This window comes from Malurus melanocephalus, unplaced genomic scaffold (genome assembly GCF_030028575.1).
Source record: "Malurus melanocephalus ecotype Western Australia unplaced genomic scaffold, MMel_1.1 scaffold_30, whole genome shotgun sequence".
NCBI lineage: Eukaryota > Metazoa > Chordata > Aves > Passeriformes > Maluridae > Malurus > Malurus melanocephalus.
In genome coordinates, this window is record NW_026623262.1 from 1,995,866 (window position 1) to 2,011,121 (window position 15,256).

The following is a 15,256-nucleotide window of genomic DNA, read 5'->3' on the forward strand; positions in this document are numbered from 1 at the left end:
GAACAATGTGTATGTTCAGCAAGAGCTGTTGTTAAAAATGACAGACTCAATTTTGGGTTCTAAAAGCRTACTTTATGGTAGAAGGGTAGTGAAATGTTTGTATTGAAGAACTTTTTTTTTCTACATGCTCTAATCTAGTAAAAAAAAACCCACCTGTAACTCCTATGACAACACTTTACRAAAGATCAGTAACATGAAGAAAGACCAGTGCAATCTGAGTATAGGCTAGGCCTGCTTTAAAGTAATAACTAATGCCATTGCAGAAAMCATGTTTGTTTCTGTCTACTGAAAGGATACAAATACTTTTTTTTTTTGAGTCACGTGTGTCTGGTCACTAGGAACTACTTCATGTGCCATTCTTCAGTAGTGAACCAAAAGGTCATTTGATCTAGATAAATGTCTGTTCAGCTATGTGATTCCAATTCTTCTGTTACCTTTTATAACTTTGATAGCTACACTGCATTAAAAACCCCAAAATTTCTTATAAGAACTTAGTCCTACTCAGTTTTGCCTCCTTTATTTAGAGGAAAAGAATCACATAYGGGAAGCATGAAAAGGCACTGTAAGATGAAATTCATTACTTGAGGACAGGGACTTGACAGCATTGGTGACTTGAACAGTATTTGCCACAAATTCTATATTGTGTAACTCCAAAAGCAGCTGAAACAAAGTGATTGACTACCTTCATTTGAAACAGCTCTATATGACRAGAGCAAAGCAGCCAGAGTGGAAACTGTTTATTTGGTCCTGCTCATTCTTTGCTGTTTTTACAAACTCATGTATGCAATGTATTTGATCTCTGTTTTGATCCTTTTATTTGGTTGTGCACAAGCATTTCTTGTGCATTTCTTTGAGCAGGTACAGAATGCATTCTGAAAAACTAGATTTCRTCAACAAGTCCACTTCTGAAACTGAATATCAGTAAGGAAGAAAAAGATGTGCTGTTCATCTCTCAGAAGAGACTATTTCTCACATAAAATAAATTGTACGCCCTATTTTTCAGTAAAAGTTTAAATTTGATTTGTTCTTCAAGGTACCTAAATKAACTGTTTGGTAGCCCATCTTGCCCTGAGAATTTGCAGGAGGTCTCAATCCATAAGCAGAGCAAGAGACTAAGACTGTAGTTAGACTTCAAACAATTCTMCATTTGAAAAACTAAACTTTACTCTGCAACTGATACTTCTGAGTCCAGCTCTTATTTAGTGCCCAACTTTGAAATGTTTTCCTTGCTGGTGTCAGAAAAGGAGCTGCTTCTTGTTCAGACTGCAATATTTAGTAATAAGCACAAATAACAGTACCAAGCCCAAATCCCTCCCATTTTTTAACTGTTTTTACTTTTTTAGTTTGCCATGAAGATGTAGTTAAAATTGTGGAATTAGCCTGCAAACACAATCTCTGCATAATACCATTTGGTGGTAAGTGAAATTATGGAATCTACTATCTGTTTAAGATTATTAATGAAAATGTATTCTATTTCAATTTAAATATATGTTCTTCATTACTTGTGCTCTCTTCCCACAATATGTATAAAATAGTTCTTTTTTTTTCTTGTACTGTTGAAGCTCAAAGCTTCAGAGAGGATAGTGGTCAAACAGTATTGTAAAATTATTCTAATTTCCTTGTAGACATTTTTCAATAGAGACTCCTGTGCCAAGGAGTTTTCAGGAAGTGTTCCAGGTACATGTAAAGGCCTGTACAATCTGTGTCCTTCTCAGCTTAAAGAATTCCTAAAGGACTTCAGGTTTTTCGTTGTGGATGTTTTTCCCTCTAAGCCTGCTGAAGTAGAGTTGTGAGCTACCTTGTYTTGACATAGAGCTCAGGAAACATGGGGTGTTGGATTTCATGAGCTCATTCTGTGAGAAGGTTTTTGTCAAGACCTCTTAATTCTGTGGTATAAATCAGTGTGGTATTGCTTATGCTGCATTATAGCCCTTGCAGAAGGCCATTAACTATTTGAGAAGATGAGCATGTCACTTGATGACGATGCCATGCTTGTGGAGCTGGTCCCTCCCTAAGCACTCTAACCCTTGCCAGATGCATCTGGAGGGCTTCAAATCTGCTGAAAGTCACCTTTTAGCTAGTACTAGTAAACTGGTATAGCTGAAAGCAGCAATATTGGCTATTTCTTGTTCACTGACCAGGATACAGGAAGATCTTCAGGTTGTTTTCCAAGTTTGTTTCTAGTAAACTACAGCTTGTGAAGTTATTACAATAGGGGTTGGTATTTGAGGAGAATGCCACCTTTTCTGTCACTGGAAACAAAGGTGATGGTTGGTGGGCTTCACTGCTCTTGCAGCGTGCTTTATTAGCTGGCAGTGTTTCTGTACTTGCCACTCACTGTTCTCATGGCCTGCAGTGGATCTCGAGCATCCTACCCTCTTTTTTCCTGTGGCCCTGACAGTTTTTGAGAATCAAAAGGCTTCTTGGAAGCTGTTCTGTGACATCCTATAAAGATACAATCGAAACCTCTTAGAAGTCTGACACTTGATCTGATCCATTTTTTTAATACTTAAGCCCTCTCAGTTTATTTCTTGCTTTTAGATAAGTATTGCATTCCTGTASTAGGCAAACTTCTTAAGCCAAATTTCTAGGTTGAAGTATAGTGGTTTCCCTAGTGGTAACTAAAGAACATATAGAAGCCATAGCTCTCTGKTTCTTGAATGGCTTTGTAAGTTCTTACCATTCCTTGTTTGAAAATTCTGTGCTGGGCTTAACAGAAGCAGCTGGGATGACCACATCTTGGTTATAGGGCAAAGCATTGCCCAGCTCCACTGCTGCCTTGATTATGTGAAACACAGTTTGGGAGAAGCGAGAGCCTCAAGGGCTAATCACTAGCCTAAAACAGTTAACTTTGGTGATCTTACTTGATTCAGTTCTATATCAGAACAGAGGGAGAGAGGCATAGTATTGGAAGAAAAGCTACTGAGAATTTTATGATCAGTGTCATTCCCACATTTGCAGGAGGGACAAGTGTCTCTAGTGCCCTTGAATGTCCTGAAGAGGAAAAAAGAACAATTATCTCGCTGGATACATCACAAATGGTATGTCTATCTTCATGTTTTATTTCAATTTTTTKAAATTATCCTACAGTTTCTTGGGTGATCAYCAGAGAATGGCATTTCTTYCTTTTCCAGAATAAAGYAGGGTTGGAAATATTAATCTGTACCWTGATGATTAAATTGGTACTCCYTCAGTTTGTTTTTCTGATMTTAGTCCTGTACTGCTTCRTATKACCTCTATATATTTAAAAAGAAAAAACCCCACTGTTAAGCCTTATAGCAGCTTTAAGTAATCAGACTGAGAGAAAGCTACTCTTCTTCTCTAYTGGAATTTGTATCTGAGGATAAATGAAAGGCTAAGAGGAARTTGTTACTTCAAATTTCACTAGTTTTTGCACTAGAATTTAAATTACTTAAAGCAAAGTTTGGTAAGGTGACCTAATATGTCTAAATCAATTTGAAGGATAAACTTTTAAGAAATAGCTGGGATTTTGGGTAGATAACATCTTGAGAATGTGAAGTTCATAGCTTTATGGCAGTCTAGAAATGAAATTCTGTAAAATTTATTGCTAGTTTTCATCTTTCCATTATGAGGATGCTTTGTACGTCTAAAATTTATGGCTACATGGTAATGAGATAGTTCAGAAAAAGTTCTGTATCTTTGATGTAAGGCTCTACTCCCTCCARGTACCTTCTGAGCTTATTAACTCCTTTAGCCTTGAAGGTGAGACCTGGGTTTTGGCTCCATTTTCTCCACTCAGTGCTTTTTCAGTTAAAGAAAGTGATTTTTTTCTGCAGAGGTGGTATTTGCATATTGAAGGAAGTTCTTCAGGTGTTTAACCAGAGTGAAATAGAGCACAGTACTGACTCAGGTTTTCATYTGAACTTGATTTGTAGCCCACAGCTTTGACTTGTGTCAGGTTTGGGTGTGGGAAGGAAATGTGGTTAATTTTTACTATCTTCCTTTTTTGTCAGCTAGATGTGTAAATAAGCGTTGAGTCAGAAAATAAGCTACTTTCATGTGTCTTGAATGACTGCCAGCCAATTCTTGTAATCATTAGTGAAGAGGGAAAAAAGGAAAATTAAGGTGAAAAGAAGCATTGTCAAAGTTAAAATGCGTGTGTCTTGGAGCAGTTAAGATGATTGCCGAAGCTTTACTATTTTAATAGATACTTAATGRTTATCTTCATCTTATATGCAGGGACTATTGCATAAAAATTGATCTGTATAGGCATCTGAGATCAGTTGAGCAGTTTGTGCTGAAGCTGAAGTAGCTGAAGTAGTTGGCTTTGAATAATTTGCTCATATTTTGTGAGAGGGAGGCTCCTGTAAGAGTTTTGGATGTAATTCGTTCTGGCTCTTTTGCTTTTTATTCTATAAACATTCCTGGTATAAACTGATGAATAAGTGTGTTACTCTCTTGTAGTGGTGACTTCATAAATTGAAACCTGTTGTGTAGCAGTTTGAGGGMGTGAGGAGCCTCGGCTTCCACTGCTGTAATAACTGGAGTGGTATTAACAGTAAATTGTATCACCAAGCATGTTCATCCTATAGCATCGGGGAAGGAAATAAACAAAAATCTTAAACACTGATTCTGAGTTTTAATTGCCTTTTCAACAGAACCGGATTCTCTGGATAGATGAAAAAAACTTAACAGCTTGTGTAGAAGCTGGCATTGTTGGACAAGATCTGGAAAAACAGGTATTTTTATCTGTTCAAGTTTCTAGTATTTTTTTCATATTTTTCTTATGTGTTGCTCATATCTTGTCCAAATCATTGAATTGTAGCTTAATTCTTTTGTGTTTCCATGCAGCTGGTAAGAATTATATGCAATGGTTATGAGCCCACTCTTCCTGGTATATGACCAGTAAACACACAAAGCCACAAGTTCCTGTGGTGCAGAGAGAACCATGAGCTAAATAAGTTGCTACAGATAGGATGGAAAAGTGACTTTCAGTCTTTAAGTTAGAACCACTTCATGCAACAGAACATAGTTAATGATCCATGTTATATGATATACTTAAATACAGCTRTCCAACATGATTGTTATCAGTTGGTCAGCGCAAATTCTCAAATGCACTAATGCAGTTATCACTTAATGTGAGACTTCTTGGCCTTTAGTTCTTGCTGTCTGACAGCTTAGGTGTTGTAATTCTGAGGGCATCAGTCAACCTCAGGTGCTGTGCAGATGGCAAAGGCACGTTAATACAGAAAAATAAGAAACCAGCGACTACTTAATGTACAGGAATGCATGATCTGCATCACAAATAGTTGACAATGTTGCATACAGGAAGCCCAACCAGATGGCTGTATATTAAAACACATCTCTCCTTGAGAGAATTAAGTACAGGCAATTTGCTCAAATTTTTTGCAGACCAGCTGCATATCACATTAGGATAGAAAGAACAAAAGATTAAGTGCCTTATTTATTGGCAGTGTTTGTGCCAAGTTGGCAGTTACTTAGTTATAACTTTTTGCAGATGTATTTGAATTCGGACCGTCTTTTGAACAATGGAACTCTTAGTTTTAAAATATTGGGGAGGAGTACTGTAGGTGAATGTAGCACAGGTATGCCCAGTAAAAGCAGAATGAATTTGCATTTCATGTACATATCCAGGATAAAACTTGAATAAATAGGTGTGTGATCAGGATACTTATTTAAAAAACAAAACAAAACAAACAAATACAGAACATTGAAATTGGACTACTAAGTCAATGCAGGCCCTGTAGGATATATTTTTTCCTTTTTTTAGCTTGCTGAAAGTGGCTTCTGTACAGGCCATGAGCCAGACTCCATGGAGTTCAGTTCTTTAGGAGGATGGGTAGCAACACGAGCATCAGGCATGAAAAAAAACATCTATGGAAACATTGAAGATCTGGTAAGTAGTTCTAATACTTGTTCTAATTTCKCTATTCAGATATTTAACTTTTATAATGACTCACAGAGGGAGAAAGGAAAAACAAATTGTGGTTCTTTGTGTGATACARTTTTGGCATCAAATCTTGAATGAAATGCTTCTTTCCTTGCATCCTTATCACTGTTTTAAAAGTAATTTTCATTTGAGTACACACTGTCTGGCTTAAGGAATTGTCTTGGCTGTGGTACTGTCTTCTACCATTCTGGTATTTCAGTGTAATAATCCTGTCAGACTTTTAGGGTGATTCCAGAAGTCATCTGAAGATGTCTAGTTGGACTGTCTAACTCTGACAGCAAGCAAGTTCCTACATYCTTCCTATATCCCCTAGGCTCGTGGTATTTTTTAAATCTGTACGCTGATCTAATTGACCATGTGGGTGCACAGAGGTGAGATCTGGTGCTGCCACACGGTCCATAGGAATCCTGAGGAAGGAAGCATTGGAGTGGGAATGGCAGTATTGYACCCTTGAATCTGTTTAATCATTAAAATGGTTCATCTTTATAGCAACTCAGACAATTTTTTGGTTCTTAAACATACTTTTTGATTTTAAAGTCTTCCTTTTCTGTTACAACAAATACATTGAATATATTGAAGATAAATCATCACTGTTCAGACTTCATCTGCTCTTTTGCTTCAAACATCTAGCTTTCTCTCATGGTTTGTGTAATAATCTGTCCATGTGTGGTTTTTTTCCTTGTTTCCTGAAGCACACTCTAGGTAATGTATCCRTATTACCTCAGGCTTTTTCATCAGTTCATAACTCAGACATGTTTGTTCTGTGCACAGATGTAACACTTCACTGWCAGTGTCTGTGCTTGGCAGGAACTGCAGTTTCTGTTCAGTAGACCTGGTTGAACTAAGACTGGTAGCACTTACAAAGTGTCATCATTCCCTGCTGCTGAAGTGTTACTRAATGGTATAGTTTTGCTTGCACTGGGAGTTGTGAAGCAGAAGGCTTTTCTATTATGGAAGCATAACTTCAGTCTAAAACAGCTTTGGAAATTTTCGTTAGGAGGAAGTAGAATTGAAAATTGATCCAGAACAGTTCATGAGTTTCAAAATAGCACAGTGAGAATGTTTCAGGGAAGTGTTTACCTTCTGAGGAACTTTATATCTTGAAACTGTGTTAGATAAGCTGCCTAAAATCCACTCACTGCAGAATCAACGGTTCATAAATTGCATATAGTGAAAATTACTTAGCTACCTGTGCTTGCAAGTTTTAAAGCCATTAGYTGAAATTCAGTAATTCTGCTTCAATTAGAGATGTCACTAAAGAAAAGCTGAAACTCCATCCTTCCTTGGTGTAAAATAATTGAATAGAAGATTAAAAAAACCCACATGTGGGCTCTATTGCATGTGCCTGAATAAAGCTGGAAGCAATAACATGGAAGATTGTTTTTAAAAAACAACCTTCTAGGCCTACACCTGTCAGTCTTGTGGCAGATTCTATATGGATAATCTRTTTCACAAAGTTTACTCCTGTCTTTCCTCTGAATTGAAATATTTCTGTAGCAATCAATGACTGAATTGTAGTAGCTTTTTCAAGCAGCAATTCTAAAGCAAAACTAATGCAAACTTTTTTCCTCTGTAGTACTGTGTATATTCTGGATTAAAATCCTGGTATTTATAAAGTTTTCTCTGTGAAGTTCTACACTGAGAAGCAGAACAGTTTTAACTGGTATTGCTTGCATGTAGCTAACAGCTCATATGATGTGGCCTAKAATGGAAACAATCTGTTGTGTGGAGAAACCATGCTGTGTTAAAATAATTGTTGGTTACAGTCTTCAGGTTCTTGGGGTTGACTACAGAATGTCTAAAATCTATAAAGCCAAACTGTATCAAACTTAATATGTTTTGTAGAAAAGAAATACGATAAAAATCTGTGCTAGCATCTRTAGTCATTGCACTTTGTTTAAACAGGTGATTCATGTAAAAATGGTAACTCCTAGAGGAATAGTAGAAAAAAACTGTCAAGTACCTCGCATGTCAACAGGACCTGATATTCATCACTTCATTATGGGATCTGAAGGTATAAACAGTAATTTCACATACTGCATCTTAATTTAGTTTCCGTAATGGCTTGATTATTTGAGCATCTTCAGTGCCATGGCTTCCAGTCTGTTGATGGGTGGCATTGTGCAGGAATGAATTTCTTGTGTTAAAATAATTGAGATCTTAATTTGGACTGTGAAGTTGGAGCTTTTAACAGTGTTTTAAATGGACCTGTAAAATCAGCCTACAAGTCTAGTAACAAAGATCATGATTTAGAGGATGATTTTGTAAGAATTCACCAAGTAAAAAGTCAGGATTAAATCACCTGCTACTGCAAACAGAATTTTTGGGATTTCTGTTTTATGSTAACTTACAGCATTCTGGTAAACATTTGTTAAGTTGGGTAGCTTGCAAGAAATTCATCTTGTAATATTTTGCTCAGTTTTTCTTTTCTCCGGAAGGAATCCTTGGAGTGGTTACTGAAGTTACGATAAAGATTCGCCCGGTCCCTGAATACCAGAAGTAYGGCTCTGTGGTCTTTCCCAACTTTGAACGAGGTGTGGCCTGCTTGAGGGAAGTGGCAAAGCAGGTAAAGAAAAGCTGGATGTTGGCTTCACTCAAGGACAAGGGTTCTAGCAGTAGGARGTGTATTGATGCTTCAGTATTTCTGGCAATTGATACCAGGAATTTGAGGTCGGAATCTCGTAAGCGTGTATGATCCATGAAATGCAGGATATGGTCCATGAGGATTTTGGAAATTATACAATTGAGGACTGACCCCATTATGATTTTGATATTCTGAGCCAAAATGTTGACTAGCCTTTAAATGGCTTGTTTCAGTGGGAGTTATTTTCATGTTTCACCCCAAAAAATTCAACTCTGTATCTCCTTCAGCTGAGAACTTTATYCTCAGATTAATTAGGGTTGTATAAAAGGGACCAGTGTTTAAAGGAATTGAGTTGCAGCATACATATAAAAGGCAGTTGAATTTATGGCTTTGGAGTGGTAAAGAAACAAAAGGAATGCAATGGAAGGATATGGCCTGTATTTAGAAATCACTTCTTGGAGCACAGTGACGTGGGCAGGTGAGATGGATATTTCCAGTGGAATTGTGCTTACACTGCAGTATTTAAATACTACAGTGTAATATTTAAATAGAGAACAGTGCAACCAGATGGTTTCAGGTAGTGAAGTGCATATGTATCCGAGGTCTATAATACTTTTCCTCAAGGCTGTGCTTCCAAACAAAGCTTAGTCTGCCTAGCCTCTTTCTCCACTGATTGATTTTGCTTTGCTCTGTGCAAAACATACCAAATTGCATGTATGAACAGTAGAATGTAACCTGCATTGGGGAAATAATTTCAGAAATGTTTTAATTAATGCCTAAAAACTAAACACAGCTTTACATTTTTTCCAGTGATTGGTCTAAATTAATGGCTTAATGTTCCAAGCCAGATGTTCATACTGGTATGTGAACGACATGTATATGCTAGTCAGCAGCACTTGCCAGTTTTTCTGTCGTGCTTCCTAGTGCTTGTCCTTCCTTTTAAAGGTACCTAAGCAGACCCTTTGGGAATGCTTAATCATATGGCTGATCAACATTTAAAATCASCTAAGGAACTCATGTATTTTCCCTGTCTATGGGCTTAGTTAGAGGGAAAAAAGAGGCATTATTTGCCACTTAATGTTGCTCCACTTCTAAGCTTGTTTTGCTGCTGTTGCTGTTTCACTGCTTACTTGAGCCTGAGCTACTTATTCTTTCTCTTCTGTTGCCCCTCACATCAATCTCAGTGGTAATTACAATGATTGCTGTCTGAAAAGCTCTTTCTTTTATGTGTCAGTCCACTTCCACTAAGAATAATCAACCTGCAAGTTGTGGGTGGGTTTGTTTCGTTTAAAACCACTGGTACAGCCTTCTGTCAAACTTCTCTTAGTTCTTCATATTCTTTCTTCCTCTTGTGTGACCAAGTACATATTAATAACTGTGAAGGGTGAGCATGTCAAATGGGGTGGAAGAGGAGTACTTCCATATCCATATGATTAGATGATGGCTAGCTTAAAATTCAGACTTCGGCATGTTCCTCTGGCCAAACATTTCAGTATGACTGRACATGGTCACCAGAGATATAGGATGTAGTCATATGCATGTCCAGAAGCTCACCTAGCTACAGGCAGCTGTTTGTACAGCTTTTCAGGTTTCTATACAGTGCAGAATATGGATTAGACCCAAGTACAGATCTTAATAGGAGTCTGATGGTAGAGCATGAGTGTACTGGGTCTGGCCAGGGTTGAGTCAACTTCTTCATAGCAGCATGTGTGGCATTAGCTTTTGTACTTGTAACCAAAACAGTGTTTACTCACCAGTGTTTCAGTTGTTGCCAAAYGATGTGTACACAGTGTCAAGGTTTATTGCTTCTCCCTCTCTTCCCACCAGCAAGTGTGTTGGGAACAGATAAAGAGACTAGAAGGGTACACAGTTGGGACATCTGACACAAATTGACCAAAGACAGATACCACATAACATGATCATAAATAAAACTAGAGGGGAGTTTCCATTGCTTGAAGGCTGGCTGGATATTGGTCAGYGGATGGTAATTGATTGCTTTTACCCTCATGCTTTTGTGGGTTTTTTTCTCATTTTACTTACCAAGCTGTCTTCATCTCAACCCATGTTTTTCCATTCTTGCCCTTCTGATTTTAGTTCCCTGTCCCACTGGGGAGCGGGTTGAGTGAGCAGCTATTTAGTGCTCAGCTGCCTACCAGGGTGGTCTTCAACAATTAAACTTTTCCAGTGAATTTTTATTATATGTGTACCCCTGATTACACAGAAACATGAGCGTGAAATACTAAACAAGTGTAGTATCTTTAGTGCATATGCCAAGTTAGATTAACACTCAAAATTTGAAGATCCAAGTTTTTGGACTATAACTATGTTGGCTTGAGGTTAAACTGAAGATTCTCAATGCATTTTATCTAGACATACCTAGTAGATGTAGCTATTCAAGTGAAAACAAGCATACAGTCACATCCTTTCAGTCATGATGATGACCAGAGGTCTCTGGTATCAAAGTGTGCGTTCCTGTATGCTATTTTATAGTGAAAATTTGATTGTGATGAATTTTAAAACCAACTATGYACATAATCTTCTTCCTCCCTCTTATTCCCCCAACTTTGCCTCCAAGAGATGTGCTCCTGCATCAATTCGCCTTGTTGACAATGCACAGTTTCAGTTTGGTAAGTATGTAGATCATTGTGGATTATCATCTATTTCCAAGGGTTTTTTAGTAGYTTAAGTCTGTTTTGGGTAGCAGTTCTTTTGCTCAAATCTAAACAGAGGTCAGTGAATCCAGAGTTCAAACTCCAGATAGTCCCARTAATGTGTAGTTTCAGGAACAGAAGCCTCTCTTTGAGAAAACAGTATCAACTGCTTGAGTCAGTAAAGAGCCATGCTCTGCATGGCCATTCATGAGATGAGTTTTCTGCTATATTTCCTTTCTTGACTTTTAGTCTGTTGGTGAGATTGAAATTCTGGAGTCACTTCCTCTATTTTGCTGTAAAGGAGCAGAAACTCTAGTTTTGAAACATTTTCTTCCTAAGAGTGTTAATGAGAAGTTTGATATGAAAAAATAAAATTAGAATGCTAGCACCTTATTTTCAAGGTAAGTGGGTTGATTCCTTTAGATTCCATGAAAGCATCTTGACAGATTCTGTAGAGGTAGTAGGTTTTCTGAAAACATTCTGATATGATAATGTTTGATTGGGTGAGTGAGAGGCAATGCATATYTGTCCAAGGTGATCTGTTTTCAAAAGAAGCTCAGATGTTGAAAGTATAACTGTGTGCAAATGCATCTAAGCTGTTAGGCTTTAAGTATTGAAAGTCAGTGAAATTACCAGTAGATTCCTGAAGGCAAAAGATCTTGTAAAATTTCAACTAGTTCAAACACCTAAATAGAACAATGTCAAACATGCAGAATAATTTCTCAGCTTTTCCCTAAATTCTTAGGGAAATGCTGTCATTTTAAACTCCTGGAAATTTGGCAGAAGACACGTTCTGGCTCAAGACACTGTCATGGTGACCCTRAAGTTCCATGTCACAAAAGGCTGATAGCTTGCGGAACTTGCTGAGACCATGCTATTTTGATTGTACCCAGAAGATGAAAATGTGTAATGTACTGACCTTAAAAACCTCTATTTTAATACCACTTCAGCAAGTCAGAGTTTCTGAAACTTTATTTGCACACAAGCCTCAATGATGAATCTCAGCTTCAAATGGCATTGATATGATGGTGTTGAGAAAGCTGAACTTCATTTTTCAAACCAAGCAAATTGTCATTTGTAAGACTTGAGAGGCCCAGCAAGCCTCATTGCTTGCTATGTTCATTCTTACGTTACACTATTCTGCCCACACATGTCCAACAGAAGGCAGATGCATTTCTTTTTGTTTCCTTTTAATTTGGGAAGCACAATTTGACCAATTACAAGCTGTAAACATAGTTTCAGGTGAACTTGTGTCCTCTCATGATCAATTAAGCTTTTCTGTGTGCTTAGTAGAGGGTGCTTGTAGGTGTACACCTTGGRGTTTGTTTCTGCAGGGACAGTGCTCCTTTGCTGAAGAGGAAGAGTAGTCAGTTGTTGAAGTTCATGTGCTATTCAAGAGGAAATACTTGTGAAGTGTTTTAGAAGGAAGTACCATGTAAATGGTGCATAACTTTTTATGAATTGGGCTCACAGCATGCAGGCCAGATTCCAGGCTGCTAAAATGAAGCAGTAATGGGAGTTCAGAAGTTGTTTGTGACTGAAAACAATGGAACAAACAGTAAAAGACTTTCATCTCAATTAAACCCAGTCCTAAGGCAGAGATGTTAATTTAACAGGCTCCAAGACACCATTTATATATCCTGGTAATTTTTGTTCCCTGTTTGTCATTAAGGAAGCAATTACTAGCTTTATGTAGAAAACTTCACACAAGTGATATAACTCTTAAAGAAAGAATTGCTTAACTCCTAACTTGCACCATTTTTGGCTGTTTGTTTCAGTGGTTTTGGTATAACTTAAAAAAAAAGAAAAGTCACTGTTTTTTGCTTAGTTTTGCAGTATAAAAACTAATGAGGTGCTCTCTTAAAAATTTTCCACATGCCATAGGCATATGAAATCTAAACTAAGGCWGTCTTAATTACAGTGTCAAATATTTGTTCGTGGTTGTACATATGTCTTCAAAAATTAATGAAACCTTTTCCTAAGTCATGTTATAAATGAGTAGAGAGAATTCTCTTTAATTTTGATAATCAAAGGGCTCCAAGCAATTCTAGTAATTTTCTCTACCAAGCCATTTTTTATTTACCCCTTGAAGTAAGAATCTTAAGGGCACTGTTTGCCTTAATATGCCTTTTTCTGTCTTTTGCCAAAGGTCATGCTCTTAAACCTCAAGTTGCTTCCATTTTTACATCATTTTTGGATGGACTGAAAAAATTCTACATCACAAAGGTAATTTTGGGGTTTTTAATATTGGTTTGAATTTTGCATGCTGTTCATAAAATTCAAGATTATTTGGTAAACTGCTTCTAATGCAGCTGAATTTAATTGATGCTACAGTGTAATAACTTGAGGTTCTAAAAGTGTTCTATTTCAAATGAGATTATGTTTGAGGAGTTATTCCAAGAGACCTGTTGTCACTGGTCATACCTGTGCAGGARATTAATGTGCCTTGTCTAACAGTAACTCAGGAACAGAGGAARACTGGAACCAGTTCACTCAGCTTGCAGACCAGTGACCATCAGTTAATAGTGATGGAGCAAGGCTGACACTGTACTGCATTTTTACCTTCCTAGAGTTTGTTGAGGCATGATCTGCCTTGTTATTACACTGAGCTAGAGTTTTGCAAGGCTCGCAAGATATTTGGCTTGATTTGCCCATATAAATTGCTTTTTGTCTTTCTGGAATTCATTCCTTTTTAACTTAGAATTATTTGGTGCTAAAATGATGTCACCTGGGCTTTTGTATTAAATATTTTGTCTTATTGTTGATTTTTCCTCCAAATTAGCTATTTAGAGAGTCCCTGCAAATATGGATATTAAAATGTAGAAAATTTCATTGTCTTCGAAGAGTGGGTTTAGTTCTGGAAGACAGTGACTACGGTTGATTCTGCTGCTTTTTCTTGGACTATTGAAGTAGGAAATAAAAAAAGAAGTCCCAAGASACATGTTAGGGAGTACATACTCTGKTTAGAGATAGCCCAGAAGTTTTTTCCTTCCCTCCACATTCATGGTGGTCATAGCCTTCTTCCTGCTTTTATAGTTGATAGAAATAGTTGATAGAAATAGTTGATAGAATATAAATGTCTCTATTGCTCAGAGCATTTAAGACCTGTTTTTTACTACAGCACAGGTAGACAGCTGTTACATCTATCCTGCTTTTTAACAGGAGGAAAGAGATGACAAATAATTTCTGTTGTTTCAGTTGACCTGTCCTGTCAAGGAAAAACTTCAGTGTTTTGGGAGTWAATTTTTGAAAGATGTTTTTTTCCCCCAGTCATTCCTCTTCATTGCAGCAACACTTACTGACCAGGGCACATGCCATGTATTTGAAAAGCAAAAACTTGTTMCTTTTATTCTGCCACTTAGACTATGACTAATGGAAAGTTTGCTTTGCAGTTTAAAGGATTTGATCCCAACATACTGTGCGTAGCAACCTTGCTCTTTGAGGGTGACAGAGAGAAGGTTCTTCAGCATGAGAAGCAAGTCTATGATATTGCCACCAAGTTTGGGTATGCCTTTCAAAGAACATTTTCAATGTTAAGCTGGGAATAAACTGTCCAGGAAAATATTAACCTACCATATTTTTGTAGTGKTTACTGTATGGATATGTTCTCAATTTACTAGCTTGAAGTGGCAACAATCAATTAGCTACTGAATGTTCTCTTTGATACCTGTGGCTTGTACTAACTCTTAGGTAAATTCACTGAAAAATTTTAGCTAATCTGTGTATTGTAGAAAAATATTTTATTAAATATAGAATGYATGTTATTAAAGTGGAAACTAGCCTTTTTAATTGCTTACGGGCATGGAAGCAGCTTATTTTGCAGTACTAGACTATATTTTGACTACAGAAAAGGAGACAAAATGGTAAGGGTAATGTTCAATTTTTGCAGAATTCATGTGAGTATATGAATACAAGAAACTAGTTAAAAGAGTGCAATRACAGTCTCACAAAGGGACAGAAAACACTCAAGTGGCAGGCTGAGTAATGATCAGGTAGTTTTCCTTCTGCCTTAAGTGTATTTGATGAAAACCATCATTAAAACTGCAATTTATCAAGAATTTGTGTTGCCACTAATAGTAGTCTCAGCTA

The 15,256-nt window shown here is 37.2% G+C and overlaps 1 protein-coding gene across 2 annotated transcripts in view; it reads left to right on the plus strand.

Annotated features, from left to right (window-relative positions):
- AGPS (alkylglycerone phosphate synthase) overlaps positions 1-15,256 on the plus strand; it is a 44,666-nt gene that overhangs the window by 12,942 nt on the left and 16,468 nt on the right. For both annotated transcript variants that reach the window (XM_057363716.1, XM_057363717.1), the window contains exons 6-14: positions 1,344-1,415; positions 2,962-3,041; positions 4,620-4,700; positions 5,753-5,878; positions 7,838-7,946; positions 8,371-8,498; positions 11,092-11,143; positions 13,317-13,393; positions 14,560-14,672. In XM_057363716.1, the coding sequence (XP_057219699.1) occupies positions 1,344-1,415; positions 2,962-3,041; positions 4,620-4,700; positions 5,753-5,878; positions 7,838-7,946; positions 8,371-8,498; positions 11,092-11,143; positions 13,317-13,393; positions 14,560-14,672 (838 nt within the window). The remainder of the gene's footprint in view (positions 1-1,343; positions 1,416-2,961; positions 3,042-4,619; positions 4,701-5,752; positions 5,879-7,837; positions 7,947-8,370; positions 8,499-11,091; positions 11,144-13,316; positions 13,394-14,559; positions 14,673-15,256) is intronic.